The sequence below is a fragment of the Squalius cephalus genome (assembly GCF_949319135.1).
Source record: "Squalius cephalus genome assembly, chromosome: 12".
NCBI lineage: Eukaryota > Metazoa > Chordata > Actinopteri > Cypriniformes > Leuciscidae > Squalius > Squalius cephalus.
The window spans coordinates 27922275-27948560 of record NC_137133.1 but is presented as its reverse complement, the minus strand read 5'-3'; the positions used below and the strand labels follow the sequence as shown (position 1 = coordinate 27948560).

Sequence of the window (26286 nt, the reverse complement as noted above, 5' to 3'; positions counted from 1 at the left end):
TGTGTGGTACGCCCGGTACACCTGTGCAACAACTTTTTAGTCTAAAGCCCTGTAGGGTACACTACTGTACACTTTACACTACAGCAGCCCCAGTATCTTCCCGGAAACCGTCTCGGATCAGGCCTGTGATACGGCGAATATGAGCCAGTGGCGAGTTTCGCTCGTGACGCGTGTCGCCAGTTCCCGCCCATCATCCGCAGCTCGTCTTTGCGGCACAGGGAAGAGAATCCGTAGCCTGGACAAACAGCAGCCAGACTTCAGTCCACAGATCCATCCATCATCGCTATGGGAATTATAGCGTTCTTCTTCCAAAACGAAGCGCTTATCCCCTACTACTTGAAACCCGTCCACTCCGGGCAACAGACTATAAAAAGGCGTCAGTGGACGAAATTTGTGCACTGAGGGAAGACGCCAGCAAAGGGACAATACCTCACAACAATGTGGGTGTCCTGTTGATGCGGAGATGCTGATGCTCCACCTATGAAGCCGAAAAGTAACAGATGTGGACCTGGGCATATTTAAACAAGAGTGATTCTATTGGGACGATGCCTGGGAAAATGTCTATGACTTGTTCGCTGATGGTAAGTCAAGGATACATTTGTTTTCGCATTATGCTTCTCTTGTCCTCTCGAATATTCTGGCTTTTGTTCTATTTAAAGGGACAGTAGATGTACCTGGTGTCGCACTTGGTGTTATACTACAGTGGTGAGGATGGAGTCCAAACAAAAGATGAAGACAGAATAATAAATCAGTTATTTTTATTTTAGAGATGTTGTCACTGTGGCGCACCTAGGTTTAAGGCAGCTTAAGATAATAGAGCCTGGATGGAAAATATTGTCATTGTAGCATATTGTTTGTGTTACAGTTTTTTTTTAAATCATACATTAGTCAATATTTAAATATTAAATAGCTAAAAAAAACAAAACAATTCTATGAAATGTTGAATCGCTAAAGGTTAAATTAGGGACACAACTTGACCTATTTTAGGAGATATTAATACGGCAAGTATGCATTTTGTGCTTGTATACGTTTTAAGAGCATTTGGATTTTTGTTGTTCATTATTATGACTTATTATTCCTATATATCAGACATTAGCTTTACATAAAATCCCTAACTAGTTATATTTAATACAGTCACTTAATATTCTTTTTTTAATATCCTAATATTAGGCTATGTATTATACTAAAGAGATCTACATGACTTAACATCCTTATAGTCATGATTTTAATGTAATTTATTTAGTATTGTATATTTTATATTTTATGAATACCATTTATCATTTTAAAGACATTGGCATGACTTATGTCATTGTATCAGAAGCAATGGCTTTATTGTTTTGAAGATACTCTAACATGACTTAATATTCCCATGTAGTATGAAGTCAGTTGAGGTTAATTTGGTATATCACATCAGACTGGCTTATCCATTAGCAAGTCTTTATCAGGGGACCATTAGGCTAAATCCCTTAATGTAGCTCAGTTTTCAAAAATTGGATTTAGTTTTTTGATATCATTGTGGGCTGATATACATTATTAGCCTCACAACGCCAGAAGGATTAGCAGTTTTCTCTGTCAGTTAAAATCATCCATGCACCGTTAAAAATGTATTTATTGGCATAGATGCAAATGATGCAATGTTTTTGGCAGGTGGCCTGACATTTGCAGGAATATTCCTTGCTCATTCATGCTGCCTGCAGACTCATTTGGCTGTTGTCGATTATAAAATGAGCATGAATGGCTCCAGACAGGGAGTGTTTGTTCTTGCTCTGCAGTCTTCAGTTATGATGTGTCGGAGGTGTAACAGGTGCCCTGTTTTTGTCGAGCAGAGTCTGACACATGGAGTCCTATGATATCACATCTGTCCCTGTGTCTGTTCTTGTAGATTTACACCCTATGTTGTCTTGAGAATCAACAAATATTCACATTCAAAAACCCTATCCTGAAGTCCATTCATAGATAAATTAACTGAAAAACCATGGTAACCCCAGATTAGTGTTTTTTTTATGACACTTTTACATTTGGTCTCTCCACATATCTTTAGTATTTAGTTCATCATTGATTACTCAGTAATTAAAATAATTGTAAAGTTATGTAAAGTCTATTCACCCAGATTGCAAGCTCATGTAATCAGTGAAACGCCAAGTCCATTTACTCACTGGTTAGTCAGGAAACCCCATGAGTCATTCAGAAGCATCATACATAGATATCTCACAGAGTCAACAATCAAGCAGTTGTAAATTACTGCTTTAAATAATTTAACCTTGTAAAGCTGGACATATTAAATGATATTCAGAAGATATTTATTTTTAAATGAAAGTTTATTGGACTTTTAGACAAAAAATAAATAAATAATAATATGTAATTGTTGTTTTGTATCATATTTAATATATCAGGCTTTTATGCATAATATAGTATTATATAATGAAAATATGGAGTCACACTTGAGGAGGGAAAAAAAACAGAGGCCCAAATTGATCAAACTTATGTCATTTGCTTTAGTTTCTTATATTTATATGCTATATGAGAGGACATTCTGATAGATTTTAAGTCAATGAGGCTTTTCAAAACTGTATAACTATCACTTGTCATTCTATATCCCCCAATAATAGGCTATGTCTTATTCAGATTATATTTAAATGCTTAGTTTTCTGATTAGAGCTTGTGATCAGAAGGCATATTCATTTAGATTGTGTATATTACAGTTTTTTCACAGTTTAATCATCATAATAATTCAGAGGCCTTAGAATTTCATGTATCAAATATGATACAGTAGGCTTTATGGTCAATATCTTTTGATCATTTGGTTTTCTGATCAGCAGAAGAGAAAAGTAAGTATTACTCTTAAGTGAATTTAAGTGAATTTATGAGTGCATGAAGAGATATTCTGGTGTCTTTAAAAGTTGCACTTTGAAAGTCACAGCTAGCTAGTGCCAGTACTCGAGACATGGCAAGACATTACACAGACATGGATGGTCGAAAATGCGAATAGACATAATAATAAGTCATATCTATATAAGCTTTCATAAAAATGCCCAAGACTGTATATTAGGTTTCATACAAGTGCCCTTGTTTTTGGGTGGGATGAGAAGGTGGAGTTGTAACATGTCTTTCTGTTTTGTACATCATGTCTATCGAAACCAAGAGTGCGTGAAAGAGTGTTCCTCTTATCTTAGGTTGTTCGTTCCTCTTTTTTCAAAGCCGGTTGAAAGAAAACTTGTGAACTTGAGGCAACAGTGTACTCATTCTTGCTTTAGTAGCACAGTAAGCGAATAGACATTGTCCTGTCATCAGTGAAGTTGTCCCCCTCGCTGGCCTACTTCAAACCCTCGTCTGTTCTGGTCCTCTTCTAGAGCTAAGGCCGCTGGGAAAGAACAGCTTTGCCTAATCGCTATTCATGTTCAGTGTGTCCTCCTGAAACAATCCCCATCACCTCACGAAGAGCAACACGTGTATCCGAGCCCAATCGGTCTGGCATCGTCTTGCGGTTCCCAGCGATGTCAGTATGTGTTGGCTGGAGAATATTAATGTCACGTTTGTTTTGATTCAGCCCTCCCCGTATTAGCAAGGAAATTAGTCTTCTGCGCTTTTATACTTCTTCTGTGCGGTCTGTTCTGTTGTTGAGGAACTGTAATAAAACTCCAGGGGATTCACGATCAGCAGTTAATAGAACTTTGTGTTTAGAAACTGATGATGCAGCGAGGCCCTTGTGTGTTGGATGTTCACGCTTTCCAGGATCATATTTTTTGGTGACTACTTTTGTACTGAGCCCAAGATGCCTGTCGTGGCCAAAGCCCCATTTATATGCGGAATTAAAATGTGGGCTAGCATCATAAAGAATATTAGGTGCAGTTCACATGCTGTGCAGTCAGCTTTCTGGATGTGCCGGAGGAAAGAGGGGCACCGTTATGATCGGAATTTGGCTTTCAATGGGGCACGTTCAAGCTGAAGTAACATAAAAGCGGCTGTGTTTACAGGCTTCTTGTCATTAAAAGTTATTTTTTGAAGGTCACCAGGCTGTGAGAGTGCTGTCAACACATTCCAGGGTTCAATGTTGTTGAAGTGTTTTTGCATGGGTGATTTGCTTCAGACTGTGTAAATGTTATGCAGACTTTTATTGTCAGTTTTTTAGAGAAGAATTATGACTTGCTCACATTTCTGGCTGCTCACATGGCAGACTAAGGATAACATGCATGGCGATCCAATTCCACTGCATTTTGATCTCACAATATAAAGTTCTTGAGGTCATGTGGACCCTAAAGTATGACATCAATAAAGATATTTCATAATGCTCATTACCTAAAAGGTATAGTTAATTGTCATGGTGATTTTTCACTTTTTTGATATAATCAGTCAATCAGATCTTTATTATTAGCCCAATGGACACTTGTTTTGTACAGCATACTCTTTGTTTTATCAATTCATTTTCATTGGTTAACAGTCAGTACACACATTAAGACTAACAAAAGCAAAGCTCCCCACCCATCCGGGACAGTGCACATTAGTGTTTTTCATTGCATGGAGTGGCTAAACTTTACAGTTAAGGCCTGATGAAATTGAAAAAAAGGAGAGCAAAAATGTCTACTTTCCCTTTGGATGAAGTATTTTGAAAATCTTCCCATATCACAAGTGAATTTAAAGGAGTTTATCATTGGTCCAAAGAAAAATGCATTAAACCCGTCCGCGTTCGGCGTGACATAATTTTCGTCATCAGGAGGGTCCCCGGACATCCGCGCACACTGTCCGTGTGCAGCCCAGTTTTCTAAAATGTCAAATTTGTCATGTAGTTGTTAAAAAGACATCAGAGAAAAAAAACTTTCCTTCCCAGTACCAGTGGCCTTTATTATTATATTGTTGACTCATCTTACAATACAAACCAATGAGACAATGGTCATTCATGCTAAAAGGACAATATTGTGTGTTTCGATTGCTTGTATAGTCATTGTATAACAGTCCTCTTCTTGTTCTTTCATTGTTGTTAGCTTCTGCTGGTCGGTGACGTCTTAACCCACACACTGACCCCCAGCCCGACCACAGAGAAGCCCTTGTCTCCTCGGCACTACCAACACATCGACCCCGCCACTGGTAACAAGCTGGTTTGCGACAAGTGTCCGGCAGGCACCTACGTGTCCTCCCACTGCACAGAGGCCAGCATACGGGAATGCAGCCCCTGCCCGGACGGCACCTTCACCCGGGGTGAGAACGGAGTTCAGCAGTGTCACCCCTGTCAGAGAAGCTGCCAAGCCCCTTTTGTTGAGAAAACTCCCTGCACGTCCACCACTGATCGGTTGTGCATGTGTCCGCCAGGTAGCTTCTCTCAGGGTGGAAAGTGTCAGCACCACTCATTATGTCCACCGGGGTGGGGCGTCCGAAAGCGAGGAAGTGAAACAGAGGATGTGCGCTGCCGGCCATGTCAGCGTGGCACCTTCTCCAACGTGGCATCAGATGCACTGAGGTGCCGAGCTCACTCAGATTGCGCGTCTTTGGGCTTAACGCTGCTGATTAAAGGCACAGAGAAGACAGATAGTGTGTGTGGCCCAATGAGTTCAGTCTATGTCCTACTTGGAGAGGCCTCCGTTTCCACGGTTTCCAGCACTGAGTCAGCATATAGAGGTGAGAGTGAAAAAGCTCAATGTAGAGCTATTCCTTACTGATTAGCGTGTGTCGATAGATAGATAGATAGATAGATAGATAGATAGATAGATAGATAGATAGATAGATAGATAGATAGATAGATAGATAGATAGATAGATAGATAGATAGATCTAGCTAGATAGAGAGTGTTTGTTGTACGAGTGATTTCACCCCTGGTTTGGTTGTTACTAACAGCTCCCTCTGTTCAACATGATTGCTCAACCCTTTCATCAAGTTCCCTAAATTGGTGTTTAAAAACAGCAGTGGTTGTATGTGATGTGAATATATGGTGTCCACCTCAGCAGGGTTTCTTTAGAGGACTTTTTTTAGTCCTGTATCATATAGCTGTTTATGAGATAAAATCCTCCACTTAGTGTCTGCTAGGCATTTGAAGCCCTAATTCTATAGCCTACTGTCTGAATAATGTTATTATAATAATAATACATGCACCAAAAACATTTATCATCTTTTAATTTACACCTACACTACTGTTCAAAAGTTTTAGGGTTGATAAGAGTTTTTAATGGTTTTGAAAGTTTAATTGTTTTGGCTCTTTGTTTGGAGCTAGAATTGTGTCTTTATTACATGCGAGAAAATAAATGATCTGAGAGAAAAAAAAAAGTTTGAGAGAAAAAGTTATCACACTGATAGCAAAAAAGCATTTCATGAGAGAAAAAAGAATATTTGAGAGAAAAAGTTTTCATACCAATAGCAAAAAATAATAATATTTGAGACTAAAAAAAGATTTTGAAAAATTGTGAACCGAACAATGGTGTAATGATTCAGTTCGACTCCCAAGACAAGACCCGATAGGAACGTGGCCCCCGCCCATGACACAAGTTTCACAGCGAAAGCACAATCCTGACACGAGAGCAAGAAATTGCATCGAGAGCAAAGAAAGGCGTTTTGAGAGAAACACTTTGATAGCAAAAAATATATATTTGAGAGTTTTTTTTCAAAGTATTTTGAGAGAGATTTTTTTTCTCAGAAATAATTTTCAAATTTTCAAATTTATATTTTTTTATGTTCTATGAGAAAATACTTTCTCTCAAAACTTTTTTTAGTCTCAAATATTAATTTTTTTTGCTATTGTTATGAAAACTTTTTCTCTCAAATATTCTTTTTTCTCTCATGAAATGCTTTTTTGCTATTAGTGTGATAAGTTTTTCTCTCAAACTTTTTTTTTTCTCTCAGATCATTTATTTTCGCGCATGTAATAAAGACACAATTCTAGCTCCATAGATTTGGAGGTCAAGAAACATTTCTTCTTATGATCATCAATGTTAAAACAGCACTAATTAAAATCCGCACTCGACCCGACCCGCTTAAAATAGAACCGACCACCCGACCCGAAATAAAATCAGTTTAGACTATCACATTATAGACACACTTACAAAAATGTTTATTGCCAGGTCATACAGAAGTTATCACACGACCATTAACACAAGGACAACTTCAGCTGAAGCTGTCAAAAGGCCGATACATGAAGAACATGGCTAACGTTACCACAAAACTGAGTTGCCTAAAATAACATTTTACCAATCGAACAGACGCGGCTACAACACTATATCTGCCACGCAATTTCGTCTAGCCTACATCTGACAATTTTGGGTTCAAACAGGCCCTGCACACCACACATACTTCGATAGAACTGCTTGGTTTGTTACGACAGTTATCTGCGTGCTTCCTCAACGATGAAGTTCCACATTTGCGGCTATCCAACACGAAAATGCATGCAGCAAAGCCTTCAGAATACTCCATATTTCTCCCACACACTGGACTTGATTTTTTATGACAAATTTGTCGACAACTTTACAATCTCCACTAGCTATTCTTTTCTTCAACTCCTCAGCATCCATCTCGATGACTGCAAGCAGATCGCGCGCGCGGTTATGATGAATTTTTAAAAGTGAAAGTATAGAGACACCTGGGAGGGCGTGGGCACAAATAAACTGATGTGGATTTTAAATTATTTTATCAACTTGAAATACAGACATATTTTTGTAGATGTGTTCCTAAAAATATGCATATATTTTTACGTTTGCACGTGATTGTTTTAAACCCGTGTTTAGACCCGTGTTTAGCCCGTGTCCGACCCGACCCGCACCCGTATCCGACACAGTTGGATATTTTTCACCTGTTTGAGCAAAACGGGTACCCGAACCCTTGCAGGACTCTGGTACAAACCATGATACTTTTTTTTTTCAGGATCCTTTGATAAATAGAAAGTTCAAAAGAACAGCGTTTATATGAAATAGAATCATTTGCACCATAATAAATGTCTTTACTGTCACTTTTGATCAATTTAATGCGTTCTTGCTAAATAAAAGTATTAATTTCTTTTAAAAGAAAGTATACTGACCCCAAACTTTTGAACAGTAGCGTGTAAAATGTTTTGATATATAATATGTAAAAAAATATATAATAAAAAATGTGAAATCGTAAAAACAATGTTTCACTGAAACAGTAGTAGTATTGACAGTGGTATTATCCCTCTGTTTTATCTTACATTTCCATAAGAGAACAATTTCTGATTCTTCAGATTGCATTGACTAGTTTTTGGGTCAGATCTGAGCAGTTAAGATGAGAAATCCATGTGAGATTATGTTGGCTTGAGCAGCATATATCCACTTTGCTCTCTACACATGCAAGCTTGATGCTGGATTAAAGTTTTAGATACTCTCCCTTCTGGTTTGTTGTCTAGGTTAAGCTCATCTTTAGGTCTGTATTTAATTCTCTCTCTCTGTCTCTGTTTTTGCCTGCAATTAAATGATCCACTCTGCACACAGCAAGTACTGCAGTTTTACCAGCTGCAGAGACTCAGGATGTAGCCGAGCCAGCCCTAAGTAGCACAGAAACGTCCCTCGGCGCCGAAGACATTCCCACAACCACAGCTTCCTCCAAGGCTAGTGAGGAGGATCCAGGACTCTTAATTGCTGCAACTCAGGACCTTCCTAAATTGCAACACAAGCTCTCCGTATCACGAGACCCACAGCTTGACAACCAACAGGCTGTGGAAACTCTGTCTGAGGGCAAGGCCCAAGGTTTGGGTTACCGGCCTATCCGCAGGGGTTCGCCGAGGCCTAGCACGCACAAGCACTTTGACATCAATGAGCACCTGCCTTGGATGATAGTCCTGCTGCTTCTGCTGGTGCTGGTAGTGATCGTGGTATGCAGCGTAAAGCGCAGTTCGCGGGTACTGAAGAAGGGTCCAAGACAGGATCCCAGTAGCATCATGGAAAAAGCCATCCACAAGAAGCCTAGCTCTCCAGCGCAGACCAAGGAGAGGTGGATCTACTACTCAAATGGACAGGGTGAGTTAAAACCGTGATTAAACAACACGAAAGCATAAAATTACAGAGCCTTAAATGGACATGGTGATTGAAAAAAAAAGAGATGGAAGGAAACATTATATTTCAATACTTTCATGTTCTCTCTCAAAACTTTCAACAAAGTTTTTCTGATGGAAATAATATGAGGTGGGAGAAAAAACTATATTTCAGTGCTTTTTGTGGGTGAATGCAAATATTTTTTTAAAGAACACAAAAGCATTGAAATGTAAATTTTCCTCCAATATCATGTTTTTTTTTTTTTTTTTTTTTCATCACCATGTTGTTTTAGGGGGTCTGTATAAAATAAAATTTCCTTTTTTATAATTTTTACTTTTTTTTTTTTGGTAATTTTAATTATTTTTATGTAATTTCTCACCATTTATATTAATCATTTAACACCATTTTTGGTCAAAATGTTTAATAAAAAATGTCATTAAAATACCTGATTAAATCGGCCAGTCCAAACAATTTAAAAAATCGACTTAAATTAAAAGAATTGTATTGCCAAAGTATGTTTGTTTCAGACTAGGTGTGAAGAAGTTCGTAGACCTAGAGATATTTTTTTATTAAAATCTGAAAATTGAATTGCTTAATATAAATTCAACTTTATACTAAAATTATTTAACCAAATAACTTAAAGGTGAAGTGTTTATTTTTTCTATGTTAAAATACTTTCTCCTATCCCAGGTAATCTATAAGTAAATCATTCACAGGTTGATTTTCCCAGAAAAGTGTAAATACTGTGGTAGTTTCAAGACATTGCTCTGTTTGTTTGATCCCAACCAGCCCAGTATAGCAACAATGATTCAACCAATGGCATGATTTTGAGGCATGGCTATTTGTTTGGCTGATCAGTGGCTTCACACACTTCACATTTAACTAGAACTAGATTGCTGATTTAAATAGTGTTTATAGCTATATGCTTTGGCTGATGCCAGACACTCACTTTACAATATGAAAAGTGGCACAATGAATTTCCAATGCACTAGAGTATCTGTGGATCTATCATCACATCAGTGCTGTTAATCCCATTTATTCTGCTCTAGAAAACACAATATTGTATTGAGAACTTCAAAAGTTACGCAAACAAGGCCAATGTCAAGATGACCTCTCTCGTTTTCTGTCAGTCACATGATCATAAAGAACCTGATCTCTTTCTGTTTCTCGTTCTGCTACTTGGATAGCCTTTGCTTTACTTCTCTGGGGTTTCTCTTTTATTATTTATTTCACACTCTGTGCCCCATAACCTGGTTGTTACAATGCATCAGAGGCTGCTAGGTTAGCTGGGACTGTTGTGATGGGTAATGGCTTATATTGGCCTCAGATATCTGCCTGTGTGTGACTGCTTCAAACATGAGCAGTTGGAACCAGATTATTCCAGTTCTTTGTGGTTTAGCGTTAGAGGAGTTTATCAGCAGTCATGCCCTTGTGGGAGATGAGAAGATGGACTGAATTATGTGTCTTGAAAGGTTTCTGAATTCAGCGTATACTCTGCTAGGGACTCATGCTTGAGCAAACCCCTAACCATAAGTATTGCGTATGTAACTCATTCCACACATTTGTGCTAAAGACGTGACTGGTACCTTAAAAGGATAGTGCACCAAAAAATGAACATTTTGTCATCACTTACTCAGCCTCAAGTTGTTACAAACCTATGAGTTTCTTTCCTCTGTTAAACACAAAAATATATATTTTAAAAAATGTTGCCAATCAAACAGTTGATGGTAGCCATTGACTTCCATAGTAGGAAAAAATACTATTGAAGTCAATGGCTATTATTAAAGGGTCTGTGGTTACCAACCTTCTTTAAAATATCTTATTTTGTGTTCAACAGAAGAAAGGCACTCATACAGGTTTGGAACAACATGAGGGTGAATGAGTAAATGATGACAACATTTTCATTTTTGGGTAAACTATCCCTTTAAATTGTGTGGTTTGCTGAGAGGAGGTGTGCTATTACTTTTAAAGCATTCACACTTACAATTTCTGATAAGATGAACAATACAATGAGAAAAAAAAAAAAAACATTGAAAAAATCTAAGGAATGTTATATCATATAGACACTTTTACCTGGGGCCGTATTCACAAAGCATTTTATCTTACCACTAGGAGTACTCCTAAATTCCACTAAAAGATTTTAGCTAGGAGTTTTCTCTTAAAAGTTATTCACCACGCCTTTCAGACCTACTCTTAGTAAAGAAAAATGACAACTCCTAAACTAAGAGTGAGTCTTCGTTGCTATGGATGACGTCATTACTCATGCACGAGCTTGACTGAAGTGACCACTTTGATTGGCTGATGATTGTAACGCGGGAATGATTCCAAACACCTCCCCTACGATGATGAGTGACAGGTGACAGGTCTGAGAATGCGTGCGCTACACAAGTAGTGCGAAGGACGGAAGATGATGAATAACTGAATAAATAGCCTAAATGAATAAAGAGTAAGGCAAAACAAATAGCCTAGTAGCCTAATGAAACATATGGATTGATGCAATATCTTTGCAACATTATTGAATTAATCTGTCACTATATGCCTCTGCCTACGTTTGCAAAGAGAAGAACATTTTAATTTGATTCACAATGATACGTTACAATTAGTTTACATGCAATGAGTAGCCTAGTTTTGGTTGTTGTTGGTGGCGTTATTGCATCCCTAGTTATGCCTACAATGCAAAATTGTTCCCTCGCGATTGGAAGCTCCTGTAGCCGCCGCATACACATTTCAAAACATTGCAACGTGAAATGCCACAAAAAGCGGTTTGTGAATAGGTCTTAGTGAGTTAGGAGTCCTCTCGACTTCTTTTAAGCTGTCCCAGACTTAGGTACTACTTTTAGGGCTAAAATGCTTCGTGAATTACTCTTAGTGAAAAAAATTAGGAGTCCTAAAGTTAGGAGTGACATGCCCATTATTTTTAGGAGTTGCTCCTAAATTCACCAGTTAGGAGCTACTTTTAGCCTTAAAATTCTTTGTGAATACGGCCCCTGGGCTATTTTAAATTTAGGCCAGTAAGGAACTATGTAGCAATGATTCATTGCAAAAAATGTCCATTGTCCATCGTCAATAGTGTAGTGATGTATAAAGCACAACTCACACAGAAGTCAAACCAAGCAGCTTTGTGTTGGTCAAAACAGAGTATTCACTTGACCAAATAAACCTGATGAAAAATGTGCATGGGGAAATCATTCGCCCTTATGCGAAATTCCTAATCACATGGATTCCTATTGAAATGTCTGGATTTCGACCATAAGAATTTGCCAAAAAATGATAAATATGTCCACACCTTAACACCCTAGCAACCTAACACAAGATTCAAAAAGTTAATTGCCCTTGAAAATAGTGGGATATCAAGGAAAGGGAAAAACAATGACCTGCTCACGAGGATAAAATGTAAATAAAAAGAAAAAGTTAAACACTTCCACCAGGTACAAAAAAAACCAACATTTGCACTATTTTTACTGTGGTGTTTTTCTCCCATGCACTCTTAAACGTGAACAATTGCGTTGTTTATTGACTTCTGCGAGCAAATAATTTATTACACGCTAAACTAATATAGTAGAGCCTCCTCGAATCATGTTAGAAATCACAGGTAACCTTTACACAGCCGGTTGCCTCCACAAACACAACAAAACATTTCACTAATGCATTCAAGGTGTGTAATTGGGCGGCCTGAAGTGCATGTGCATATGTGTCCGTTTACTACATTAGTGAAATAATGGCCATAAAGGGCCGCATGGGAAACATATATAAAGATGAAGGAGCGATCGTACAAATAATGAATTCTTTCATTGGAGGTATAACAAAGCACGCATAGCGGAGATCAAAGACGTAGAACCACCCGCATGTACGCCCCATATAACAACCTCTGCAATAGGTGTTATCTATAAAAGCCCACTGCCCAGAATCAGGGTGGGCTGGGGCTTTTATAAGAGACGATTAGGAACTTCATGGGTGAGCCTAACTCTGCCAGCATTTTGTGTAAGAGTCAGGGAAACTCGGGGGAAGCTTGTAGGATCCCCTTGCGAGCAAGCCTCCCCTGGTCTTTATCATTGTTTTGATGGGGAAGTGGTAATTACTGCGGCTGGTATCGTGTATGAGGTGTCAGGGATTTATGGGATGGCTGCGTTGCTGTGAGACATTCCGGCAAAGCCACCACAGCGACTCACTACAAAAGGGGAAGTCCTGACTCCCTTTGAGGATCCCTTTGTTTCCCAGCCAACCTAGACCTGTTGCAGCCGGTTTGCCACCTCATTTGATTTCTCATATGAAGACGTTAAGGCTTTGTTCTGTTGTAAACGGCTGTGGCTGATAAGCTTTTGTCCTTGTACATGTAAATGATTCACTGTGTTTCCTCACTTTCACTTATGCCTTTTGTATTGACAGCTGTTACTATGATACACATAGGGTGGTCAATCACAAGTGGTCAGCCGTTTACACCTGGCAGTGACGCGTCTCAAATACGTCTCCTTTAAACACAAAAGGGTGATTTTGTGACTACTTACTTGCATCACTCGCTATGTCAGTTTGTTACTGTATGTATTTTTGAATATTTTTTCAAATATTATTGCATGCATATAGACAACATTTAAGGGTATAGTGTGTAAATTTTAGCATCTAGTGGTGAGGTTGCGAATTGCAACCAACAGAAGTTACGGTGGCCGACAGGAAAATATATTGTCGTTTGAGACAGCAGAGAGTAGCCAGTTAAGCATTGAGGTTTCTTTACAAAGATACATTCAGAAATTATATTTACTTAATTAATCAGTAAAACGATATGTTATTGCGAATATTATTGTTACTTGTTCATCATTGTGTCAGTGTTTTATTCGCTGACTTTAACTAGCTTCTTTGAACGAAGAATAACATAGTGACGAAACGCGCTCTGTAGAGCAGTTTGTCCGTTAAGGGCTACTGTAGAAACATGATGGCGCAAAAATGGCTATTTTAATGTAAGGGGACCCGCGGTGTATTTAGATAGAAATGGCTCATTCTTAGGTAATAAAAACATAACGATTCATTAAGGAAGGTCTTTATACACCACTGAAAACATAGTTATGTATATGATATTGTATTTCTGTTAACAGATCCTCCTAAATATTACACAATGCACCTTTAACATTGAATTAAATGTGAAATTCTGATGGAGAATGACTTTTTCTATAATAAGAATCAATTTTATTATTTTATTATTATTTTTTTATTATTATTATTTTATTAAAAATGTATTATTTTCTTGTAAAACATATTCCAATCATTTTAGTTTTATTTACTTAGAAAAATATTTTTTTTTTACAGTGTATATGGTCACATAGAGTTCAAGAATAACATTATACTTGCTGACTGAAGCACATACAAGCCTTGAAACATTTGTAAACACGCTGTACATTCAGATAGTGGTGGCACATGTTTTCCCAGCATTCCATAAAAGTTGCCTTCAGGACTAGCAACCTAGTCCATTACGCAGTACAGTCATAGACAAGGGAAAGTATCACGCAACCTATCGACTTTGGCCTAGATCGCTCAGACAGAGCACTCTGTCATGCCGGAGCGACCTCTGGAAACGACAGGCGAGAGGATGGGCAGCCCGCAGGCTTGGCATTTTTAGATCCGCAGTACAGTCAGTGGCACGCTAACCCTCAGAGAGCTTCACTCAATTTGCTACAGATGGATCCCAAATAAGACAGATCTGGCTTACAGATAGATGCGTTAATACCTTCCAGCAGCAGTTGTCCCCCACAGTCATCCTGTTACGCTGAACTCTGTCACATTCATCTTCAGTAGACACGAATTCAACATGGATTGATCTGTGTTGTTTTATGTTGGGTCCTCTTCATGGAAGATTACATGATTTATAATTTGTTCTTTGACAAACAAGAGTTTTTCATAAACTATAGAATGTAGTTATTAGCCGCTTTCCGACCAAGTAGTTACAGGAACTTAGTTCTAGGAACTGTCCACTTCTAAACAGTTCTAAGAACTACTCTCCCCCAAACTCGGTTTTGCTGTTTGCGTTCGCACTGGCCAAGTGGCCATAGGAACTGGTAGGAGGGGTAAGGGAGTGACGCAAGCACGGTGACTTTTATTTTGACGGCGCGACGGACCTTTATTTTGGCGGCGCTGAGAACGCCAGAGCAAACAATGCTCGCATTCTCTGTGTTTATTAGTTAGCGATCTGTCTAACAGTACTGTTTAATATGTTATTAGATAGAACTGTTATAGAAAGTAGACAGTATATGAAAAAAAGGTTATCAGCCTATGCCGTGTGGTTGATGTCCAGTGTTGCTAGCTGGGCAGATAAACATAATCATGTTTGGCTTGGTCCCCTCAAAGTTGCGTTGGATTTTCTCTTCAGCATAAAGGTTTAGAGACCCATCTATCACTGTTTTCCATGTTTAAACTTTGTATAGTTAGTTTATGGAGTAAATATATAGGCTATAATCTGTGTGTTTACATTCTAGCTGTTTTAAAAATGGCGGGTGCTGGTGTTCCACGTGCGTTCGGTGAATCAGCGTACACTAACGTCACGGGTAGTTCCTATAGTGCTGGTTTAGACCCTACTCTGAAGTAGGACCTAAATTAGTTCCTCCAAATGGAGTTCCTAGAACTAAAATCGTTCCTAGTTCCTGCGGTGCGAACACGCCGACATCCGGGTACTTAAGCCAATAGTTCTAGGAACTGTGAAAAGGTTCCTCCGGTCGGAAAGCGGCTATTGATATCACCGTATTGGTTACACTTTATATTAAGGTGTCATTGTTACCGTGTAATTATATATTTAAGTACTGTGTAATAATAATTGTAATTATGTATAATATATGTATTTACTATAGGGTTAGGGTAGGATTAGGTTTTGGTTGAGGGTTAGTTGCATGTAATTATGCATAATTTACTGTTATCACTATGGTAAGTACATGTAACATATGTAACAAGGACACTATAAAGTGTTACCAAAGTATTATTTTGTTTTATTCGACATATTTAATACTTATTTTTTTTTTTTTTTACAACTATATGGGTGTTTTTTCACTTTTTTAAAGGATTAGTTCACTTTAAAAAAAATTTTTGCTGATAATTTACTCACCCCCATGTCATCCAAGATGTCCATGTCTTTCTTTCTTCAGTTGAAAAGAAATTAAGGTTTTTGATGAAAACATGCCAGGATTTTCCCCCATATAATGGACTCCAATGGGACCCAAACGGTTCAAGGTCCAAATGACAGTTTCAGTGCAGCTTCAAAGGGCTTTAAACGATACCAGACGATGAATAAGGGTCTTATCTAGCGAAACGATCGGTCATTTCAAAAATAAATAAAAAAGTTTAAGTTTTATAAGCACAAATGCTCGCCTTGCTCTGTTCTGTGATGCGCGTTCGTGACGTCACGTAATACGCAATTACGTTGAAAAGGTCACGTTTGACGTGTTTACAAATGTGCGGAAGGAGGACCATATACACATATTCAAATGTATTTGTGTCAGTTTATCGTTTAAATGGCCATTTCGTGTGCGTATCCTGGGTGCTTTAATATTAAAAAGCCTAAAAGAAAATTTTCTTCAGGACAGAAATTTTTCAAGCGTGACCTTTTCAACGTAATTGCGTATTACGTGACGTCACGAACGCGCATCACAGAACAGAGCAAGGCGAGCATTTGTCCTTATAAATCTTTAACTTTTTTATTTATTTTTGAAATGACCGATCGTTTCGCTAGATAAGACCCTTATTCATCGTCTGGTATCGTTTAAAGCCCTTTGAAGCTGCACTGAAACTGTCATTTGGACCTTGAACCGTTTGGGTCCCATTGAAGTCCATAATATGGGGAAAAATCATGGAATGTTTTTATCAAAAACCTTAATTTCTTTTCGACTGAAGAAAGAAAGACATGGACATCTTGGATGACATGGGGGTGAGTAAATTATCAGCAAAAGTTTTTTCAAAAGTGAACTAATCCTTTAATAGTCTGCTTTTACACAATAATTATCAAGCGGGTATATATAATGAAATACAACTAGATTTTTACATTTTCTAAAAAAAGTGGAAAAAAACAGATTGGTGCTTGTCATAAAAAAATTACCTTAGCTTGGAACGCATTGTATTCTGATCCATAGCAGTATTTGTTTAGTATCATTGATGTGGCTTGTGTTCTTCATTGTGAATATATGGGATTTTCCCACAAAGTTTGGGGGAGGTATATATTGGTGGAGGATATATTCATGATTTATCATTCATGTCTATAGCACACATGGTGCTGGATGAGTTACAGTACTTGCTGGAGTTTAATACTTTGGGGAACATTCAGATCCCAAACCATAAGTATGACTGTTAACAAACACCACTAATAAGTATCAAGTGGAAATATGCAACATATATGCATATCGTGCAAGTTTAATCATTAAGATTGCGCTCACATTTCTCTGAGGTTCACTCTTAGAAGGATTCCCTAGGAGGTTTGTCACACTACACCAAGTATATAAACACAGGCATCAATCTAGGTTATTCTTATGACCTTATCCATGGGACAGCATGTCCCACAGAAGCCGCTGGTGTACTGTAACCCAAGAGTGCTGCCCTTCTACACTGTATGATGCCATTCGCTAACTGTGTCTGTCTACACTATACTGCGCCAACTGCACATCATGCTGACTGCATTACATTTCCAAGACACATTAATGGTTTTGGATACAGCAGATACAAAAGTCAATGCATACACTACCGTTTTTGAACAGATGTCTCTTATTCTTAACCAAGGCTGTATTTATTTGATTACAAATACAGTAATATTGTGAAATATTTTTACAATTTAAAATAACTGTTTCTAATTTAATATTTATTTTAAAAGGTAGTTTATTCCTGTTATAGCAAAGCCGAATTTTCAGCATCATTATCATTATCGTCTTCAGTGTCACATGATCCTTCAGAAATCATTCTAGTGTGCTGATTTGGTGCTCAAGAAACATTTCTTATTATTATCAATGTTGAAATCAGTTAAATATATATCATTATTATTTATTCATATAACTTTTATTCATTGACAAATAGAAAGTAAAACAAATATTTAAAATGGAAATCCTATGAAACCTTGCAAGAAAGTTTTTACTAACGTTTTTTATCAATACAATGCAACCGCTGAATAAAAGTATTAATTTCTTAATGCATACATACTGCCCCATATTTTAAACTGGACTGTCACTGTATATCAATATATGGCATGCTGCACTGTAATATATCGAAGGTAATACCATGGTAATGGTGTACTGTACTTCTCTATAAGGTTCAAACTAGAGTATACAGTAGATGAACATAGGATTGATTGACCTTTGCTCTCATTCTATAGGTGTTGACATCTTGAAGCTGGTGGCAGCACAGATTGGCAGTCAGTGGATCGACATGTACAAGTCTCTGGCCAGTGCCAACGAGCGAGAGGTGGCCGCCTTTTCCAACGGCTACTCGGCAGATCACGAGAGGGCGTACGCTGCCCTGCAGCACTGGACCATACGTGACAGTGACGCCAACCTGGCTAAGCTGATCAATGCCCTTCACCGCCAACGCCGCATTGACGTGGTGGACAAGATACGCAGTGTCATGGAAGACAATCCTCAGGTGAGCATCTCTAGGTTTTCGGTTGACAATGAAGTGTTTCTTTTTTGCAAAACCATTTTCAGTCACAGACATCATTGTAGACGTGAGCTTTTTACAGTCAGCCGTGATTACAGGATGAACAAGTGAGCCATTTTCAGCTGGTCATGTGACCTCAACTTAGCGGCACCCATGAGGCAACATGCTTCATGTAGAATAAAACAACTTTTATAAGGCTACTGATACAGCTGGACTCATTTTCTCATGTAAGGTGAGAAAAAAAAAATATTTTAATAATATTTGTATTGTTTTTTTGAATATTTTATATAAATTTATTATTATTATTATTAATATAGAAATATATTTTATTCATATTACAAAAAATAGGAAAAAAGAAAGTTGATTAAATGGTGTACATTTTATGTTTGTATTAGCAAGCATTTTTCCTGTCATAGTCAAGCCACAAGCTGCTGTATTAGGCCACGATAATTGATCAAGTTGTCATGTGTATTTAGTCTTACATAACACTCACGCCCCAGGTCTAATAACACTCTATTTGGATAATACGTGTGCAGAAGGTTAAACAAGCCACATGAGTGCCTCATGACTCCTGGCTGCATCCCATTAAGCTGCATTACTAATGACAAAGGCCTGACAGGCTACCGGAGATGGAGGATCAGTCATCAACTTTCATTTTAGTGTTTCAAGCCTTTCCTGTGTGCAGATTTGATAAGCCACTTTATTTACTCTGTCCTTGTCTCAAGGTCACTGTAGATGGTGAAGTTAAGGCTTTTGGACAAATTTTGGATGCCACTGATATAACCAGGATAAACTGAGATAAAACTCTCAGACATATTTATATGCCTGCCTGTCAACGCCACCTCATAATCACCTAATTGCCAGTGCGGGCGTTGACTTTCACTGAACTTGCGTCTGTAAAGGTAGAGCATTCTCAGAGCACATCTTGTTCACCTTTTTAAAGCAGTTCTCCATTCATTCACATCACTCGTCCTCATGTTTTTTATGAGTTTAAACTTTAAAGGAATAGCTCGACCTTAAATTAAAATTTGAAAATGATTTTTGAATCACTGAATATTATAAAACCATGACAATGAATATTTTTATCAGTAACTACTAAGCAAAATTTGGTCCCAAACAAAAATTATTTTCCCCAAATTTGCAAACTTGTTATTTAGATCCCTGTTTTTTTTATTATTATTATATTTTATTTATTAAACTTTATTTAATTTAAAAGTCTATTTAATTTATATGTTTATTGCTAGAAAAATTGCAAACTGCCACAAAAAAGAAGATATTTTAGAATCATTGAATATTATAAATAGGGCTGTCAAGCAATTACAAATTTTTATCTAATTAAATGCATGATGTGCCAATAATTAGTCTAATTAATTGCAAGTTAAATGCGCATCAAATTTGTCTGAGAAATTACCCCCAAAAGATAATTTAAAGTCATAATTTAGTTAAGTGTGAAAAGCATGAAATAGACATTACAAAATTTACATAGATTTTATTTATTTTTTGTTCAACATCATTTATTGCACAAAAACCTTTAGGCTACAATGGCCATGAATTATTATTATTATATATGTATATATATATATATATTTATTTTTTTTCAGAAGCTGAATCTGAATTGGTATTTAGATATATTTGTTGCATGACTGCATAAATATTTGCAGATTAAAGGGACAGTTCAGTCATCCTTTACTCTCATGTCATTTCAAACCTGTATGACTTTCTGTCTTCTGTGGAACATAAAAGAGGATAATTTGAGAAATGTGTCAATTGTAATCAAAACAGTTTGGTTACCAACATTCTACAAAATATCTTCTTTTATGGTCCATAAATGAATGATAGTCATTCAAGTTTAGAAAAACATGAGAGTAAATGCTGACGGGGCTTTTATTTTTGGGGTGAACCATCTCTTTAAGAGATGTGAACTACGGAACGTAAGAATTACATGGTCCTGGTGAGGGCATTTTCTGTTTCTCTGAGCAAAAACATGCTTACAAGATCTGATATTGAATTAGCAATGCTGATAAAGCAAGGGGGGGGGGGGGGGGGGGGTATAGTAATGAAACTTCATTATTAGAAAGAGCTGCATTAATCAGAGCCACGTGTTTCCAGATCAAATCACTTGTATCCCATACTCCACAGTGCCACAGCACGCATAACCTCCCGTCAGGTGAATGAACTGCACATGGTAAGGAAGAGACAGATGTTAGTGTCAGATTAAATGTGTTAAGGACATTTGGTCACTTCGATGCCCAGAAATGTCTGGAAAGTAAGGAAGGAATATGCTAAATTTAATCAAATGTTTAGTCTCTTGTACTTTTTAATTTCATATTCATTCTGATTATCTTTGGGATTCTTGTGTTGATAGTTCTTTTACTGCCAACGAAACTGAGAGACGTGCATTTTTAGGGAGTTACAAAGGATACAAAGTCATACCACTTGTACTCAACATGCAAGCAAACCTCAGATAAGGGCCCTCAGAGGATAAACACACCCAGCGCTCCACTTGTCGTGGATGCCAGCCAAACAGCCCCAGAACTTTTAGACGCTGTCACCAGCACTCAGTCTGTCCTGTGCTACTATTTATATACAGCATTTTGACAGGTTTTTCCAAGCCATAAAGAAGGAACAAAGAAGTTTTGGTCTTTTTTTTTTTTAAATGTATAATGTTAAAAGTTCCACTAGCAAGCTTTCTATAGTCAGATGTGGACCATGCGCTGTGTTCTGTAGGTGGTCTTGTTGAGTCTGGAGCAGTGTTAGCTGTGGTTAATAAGATCAGTGTGGGAGTGACACACTTTCCACATCTGTGGCTTGTGTCCTGGTGGGTGATGGCACAGCGTTCTTGGCGGCTCCCATGTTGTGGTTTCAGACGTTTGCCAACAGCTTTTCTGCTGGATGTGAATAGAAAAGATATTTGGGTATACGCCCATCCTTCTTCCTGCGACATGCAACTTGTCTGAACAGTAGACTGTGTGCTCAGAATAATGTGTTTGTTGGTGTCGTTGACACTAGACCTTAGATATGGAAACGGGGCAGATTCTAGTCAGTTCTAATACAAACACTATGGGTTCTAATAAGATAAGGCTGATATGTGTACATATATACTGTTTAAAGGTTTGGGATCTTCTTTTTTAAAGAAATGTATACATTTTATTCAGCAAGGATGCATTAAATTGATCAAATATGACTCTTACATTATTAAAAAATATATATTTCAAATAAATGCTGTTCTTTTGAACTTTCTATTCAAAGAATCCTGAAAAAAGTATCAGGGTTTCCACAGAAATATTAAGCAGCTCCGCTGTTTTCAACATTAGTAATAAGAAGAAATGTTTCTTGAGCACTAAGTCGCCTTGTCATGACAAGAACTAATTACATTTTAAAAATTTAATAAAATAGAAAAGTTATTTTAAATTGCAATAATATTTCACAATATTACTCTTTTTACTGAAGACATCTTAAAAATAAAATTAGTTTCAAGCACACTAGACTACTGTAAAAAGCTCATTCTTAGTATTGTGATTTTATTTTGTGGGGAAACGTTTAATTGGCATGAAAATAATGTCAAATTTTAAAGAAAAATAAGTCTTTTTTTTTTTTTACTTTTATGGGGGCATTAAGCTTTTGCAGTTAGATATAGATGGGTAAATATTTGCCAGCAATGCACACCAGAGAGATGCATCTGTAATTGCCACAGTCATTCTGGTTTCCCTTGTAAAAAAAATCTATTTTTGTATCTTGCATGTGCTGCGGCACACTTGCTTCCTTCCTTTCAGCACCAATAGATGACTTCTGGGACAGGGTGGAGCAGTCTTATCTGTCAGCTTAGTTCCTACTGTTTCAAGGAATATTTCACCCAGTTTGAAAATTCACCCTCATGTTGTATCAAAATTATATGGCTTTCTTTCTTCCGTGGAAGATAAATCATAAAAACAGTCCATACAACTTGTATGGACTACAAAAAAATAAATAAAAAAAAGAAAACCTCTGAAGTCATCACTGTGAGTGGTCACATTTAATTAAAGAAAAACTCTCAAATATTTGATGTACTTTTGCAATAGCATGAAAAATAGCAGACGGAAAAAAATGCCAATGGTCTGTAATGCTACATTACTCATATATTAACTTTCTTGGCCACTTGTGTTGCCATTTTACTGCTTAATTGGTGGTGTCTTTGAGTTCAGAGCTGTTTTTCTCTATGTGGGGTGACTAATGAATGACTAAATGTGATCTCTCAGCGTGCCACTCAGAGTAATGGTCTGCTTTTCTACGTGCCATTGATTATTCACTGCTTATTCCAAGGGAAACTTTCCTGGAAATGGAGTGGTTTCCATCTTTCCTACAGTTCGGATCTGCCACTTCTAAAGTTTGAATAACTGCCCAGGCTATTATACACTTCCCTGAATAGCTTATGTCAGGATTTCCCAACCTGGAAATCACCACAGCTTTTTTAGTGGCCGCCAAGTCTATTTGATTGTGATTTCAGCTGCTACATTACAATCAAATGATTTCCAGAGAACCCTGTTATTTTAAGTGCTAAGCATCTTTTACTGACTTTTCCTGTGTCTAATGTTACTTGGCACTGGTTGTATTGTATGATTGATGGTTGTAGAATATGAATATCAAATTTTATTTTTATTTTATGGAAATTTTAGAATTTCTATCAAACATTAAAAAGTTATTTAACTGAGTTATTTCAATATTTTATTTTATGTATTATTTATTTATTTTTATGTATTATTTATTTATTTTTACAATGAATATAGCCTTTGATGCTGATAGATAGATAGATAGATTAGATAGATAGATAGATAGATAGATAGATAGATAGATAGATAGATAGATAGATAGATAGATAGATAGATAGATAGATAGATAGATAGATAGATAGATAGATAGATAGATAGATAGATAGATAGATAGATAGAATGAATGAATGAATGAATTGTGGATTGTGGATAAGTTCAATATTCATAGTTCGCTAAAATGGTGGCCACACTGGCCTTTAGTATCCAATACAGACTAAAGAACAGTACTAGATTGTGGTAATAAAATCCGGATTGTACCGACTTGTTGTGAACTCATTCTAGGAAATGCACTATTCATGTTCAAACACATTGGCATAACAAGTATGATTTGTGTGTGTGGGGGGGGGTTGTGAATGTAACACAGGCTATGTGCTCTGTGGGCAGCGAATTTCTGGCTGTACTTGATCTTTTTCATCTGTCCTCCCATGACGCAAAGGGCAGCAGGGACAGGACTCATGTGGGTGGTCCAGGTCTGCGAAGGCCGAACCCTTTGTACTGACCCGGCCATGGGCACATAGTGATACACTTGTAGAGCCCACACATTAATACAGTCATCGCTGTCTATCAGCAAAGACCCTCATTCTTCCAAATCCATTACTCACATAATAGTTGTTCCAAGAAATCTTTGTTTGTCCTGACAGACTACACTTGTGAGTTCAGAACAGCTTGAAAAGGAATCTCTAAACAAATATGTGTGTGCCAGAATGATTTTCTCATCGCCGTCATTAACATGTACTGTGACACCTCTTTTGCTGTAGGTTGACCTGAACAAGCTAATGACGGCTGTGAATGTAAGCCATTGTCTGAGCCCCAGCCATAAGCCTTTAGAGTCGCCCGGTGTGGTGGTGGAACAGTCCCCCATGGAGCGCACCAAGGGATTCTTTCCCGACGAATCGGAGCCACTGCTGCGCTGTGACTCCACTTCCAGCAAGGACTCTGCCCTCAGCCGGACGGGCTCTTTTATAACCAAAGGTAAGAGCACGTGGATAAACAAGAACACAGCTAGAACAACACACCAATAAGAGTTGGTAATAAAAAAAAAAAATCTATAACAGGGGTGTCCAATCCTGCGCCTGGAGGGCCAGTGTCCTGCAGAGTTCAGCTCTGACCCCAACTAAACACACCTGAACCAGCTATTCAAGGTCTTACTAGCCATGCTAGAAACTTCCAGGCAGGTGTGTTGAGGCAAGTTGGAGCTAAACACTGCTGAACACCCCCCGATCTATATAATAATATTAAAAAAATTATAATAATATTCTATGAATTATTATTATTTAATTTTGTTTCTCGTAATTTAAGAGTTTTAATTAAAATATAATACAATTTAAATAAACTTTAACATCATTTAAGTGCCCTGAATTCCTCAAAGATATAAACAGTTTTCCTCAAATACTTCAGTGTTGTTTGATGATCTTTATTGTGATGAAAAGTAATTTCTTATAGTTTGTAAAAATGGCCTCCTTGTGAAAGCTTTACTTTCCTGCATCATATGTTTAACCGCTTTAAATATGCAAACGATTAAATCATAAGAAATGTTACCATTGATAGGCTATGATACTTTTATTATGTATTAAGTGTTATGCTATTTTATTTTATATTAGATATATTCCGAAATAATAATACATAATAATAATAATAATAATAAATTAATTGAATATTATTTAAATTATAAAAATATATAAAACACAAATATATTATATACATATACATTATATACATAAATACAAGATTTCTTTATTATTATGATTATATTATTTCTATAAATATTATTTTATATAGATACATCTCTCTCTCTCTCTCTCTGTATATATATATATATATTATATTCTTGTGATTTAACCATTTAAATTCATGTAAGTAGTTAAATTAAAGTTTAAATTATAGTTTTTAATTAAAGTGTCAGGAAAAGCCAGGTTTAAACAGGTTTCCCCAAACATGTGAAAGGTATTGTAATTTTTTACAGTATTACCCCCTTGTGGATACATTGTGTTCTACCATATATTGTATTCAATATTTTGCACTTTTCTTTTAGTAATCGATCATAAAGAGTATAATGAATAAGTCGTAAAATATTTGTTATGTTAATGGCAACGCTGGATTCTTCTGTCCCTCAGAGAAAAAGGACACTGTGCTGCGACAGGTGCGTCTGGACCCCTGTGACCTGCAGCCCATCTTCGATGATATGCTGCACATTCTCAACCCCGAGGAGCTCCATGTCATTGAGGAGATCCCGATGGCGGAGGACAAGCTGGACCGCTTGTTCGAGATCGCCGGGGTGAAGAGTCAAGAAGCAAGCCAGACGCTACTCGACTCGGTCTATAGTCACTTGCCTGACCTCCTTTAGACCTTTACAACATCTCACTAATGTCAGCTACAGAAGCAAAGTGACGGACACACAAATGTGCGCTCACTCCGTTCCATTGTGTCCTTCAGTCACGTGCACGCAATTTTAAAACCTCTGGAATGCTCAGACGGGAGTTCATCTGCACATCAAAAGCTGCTCCTTGCGCTTGCATTAGCGCGAATGAAGCGTTCTCTGGATACAGCTGGTGTCAATGCTATAACCTCTCTAACATGCAGCATATTCTTGCACACACCTCAGCATGATGTCTAACTCAAAAGCTATGTGATGTAAATTATAAAGCGGTTTTGTAAATTGTTAAATCAACCATTTAGTCCCTTGACCTTATTTTTATTTTATTTTATTATTGCTACTTTTCAAATTAACACATCCTAATTAGCAAGCTATTTTTGTTCCTTTTTTTGTTCACAAGTATTACTACTGTAGCTTGTTTAGATCATTTGTTGTAACTTTGTTTGTGTTTTATGTGATTTCAAGGGCATTGAAAATCATTCCTACTGGTTATGATACAAATCATGGCTGTGGATAATGTGCATTCACTATACAACTC

General features: G+C 37.3%; 1 protein-coding gene across 2 annotated transcripts; it reads left to right on the top strand.

Annotated features, from left to right (window-relative positions):
* The first annotated feature begins 185 nt into the window (after positions 1-185).
* On the top strand, positions 186-26286 carry tnfrsf21 (tumor necrosis factor receptor superfamily, member 21). 2 transcript variants are annotated; one of them, XM_079887373.1, is made up of 7 exons: positions 186-581; positions 4980-5193; positions 5305-5610; positions 8421-8945; positions 18289-18554; positions 24133-24346; positions 25489-26286. In XM_079887373.1, the coding sequence occupies exons 1-7, from the start codon at positions 501-503 to the stop codon at positions 25716-25718; spliced, it is 1836 nt and encodes a 611-aa protein (XP_079743499.1). In that variant the 5' UTR covers positions 186-500; the 3' UTR covers positions 25719-26286. The 2 variants fall into 2 exon arrangements, with proteins under 2 accessions (XP_079743499.1, XP_079743498.1); XM_079887372.1 differs by having other exon boundaries at positions 4980-5610.

Coding starts and splice junctions, on each gene's coding strand:
- tnfrsf21 (XM_079887372.1), top strand. CDS start 501: ATGTGGACCTGGGCATATTTAAACAAGAGTGATTCTATTGGGACGATG. Junction 8,946..18,288: donor CTACTACTCAAATGGACAGG/GTGAGTTAAAAC, acceptor CTCATTCTATAG/GTGTTGACATCTTGAAGCTG. Junction 24,347..25,488: donor GGGCTCTTTTATAACCAAAG/GTAAGAGCACGT, acceptor TCTGTCCCTCAG/AGAAAAAGGACACTGTGCTG.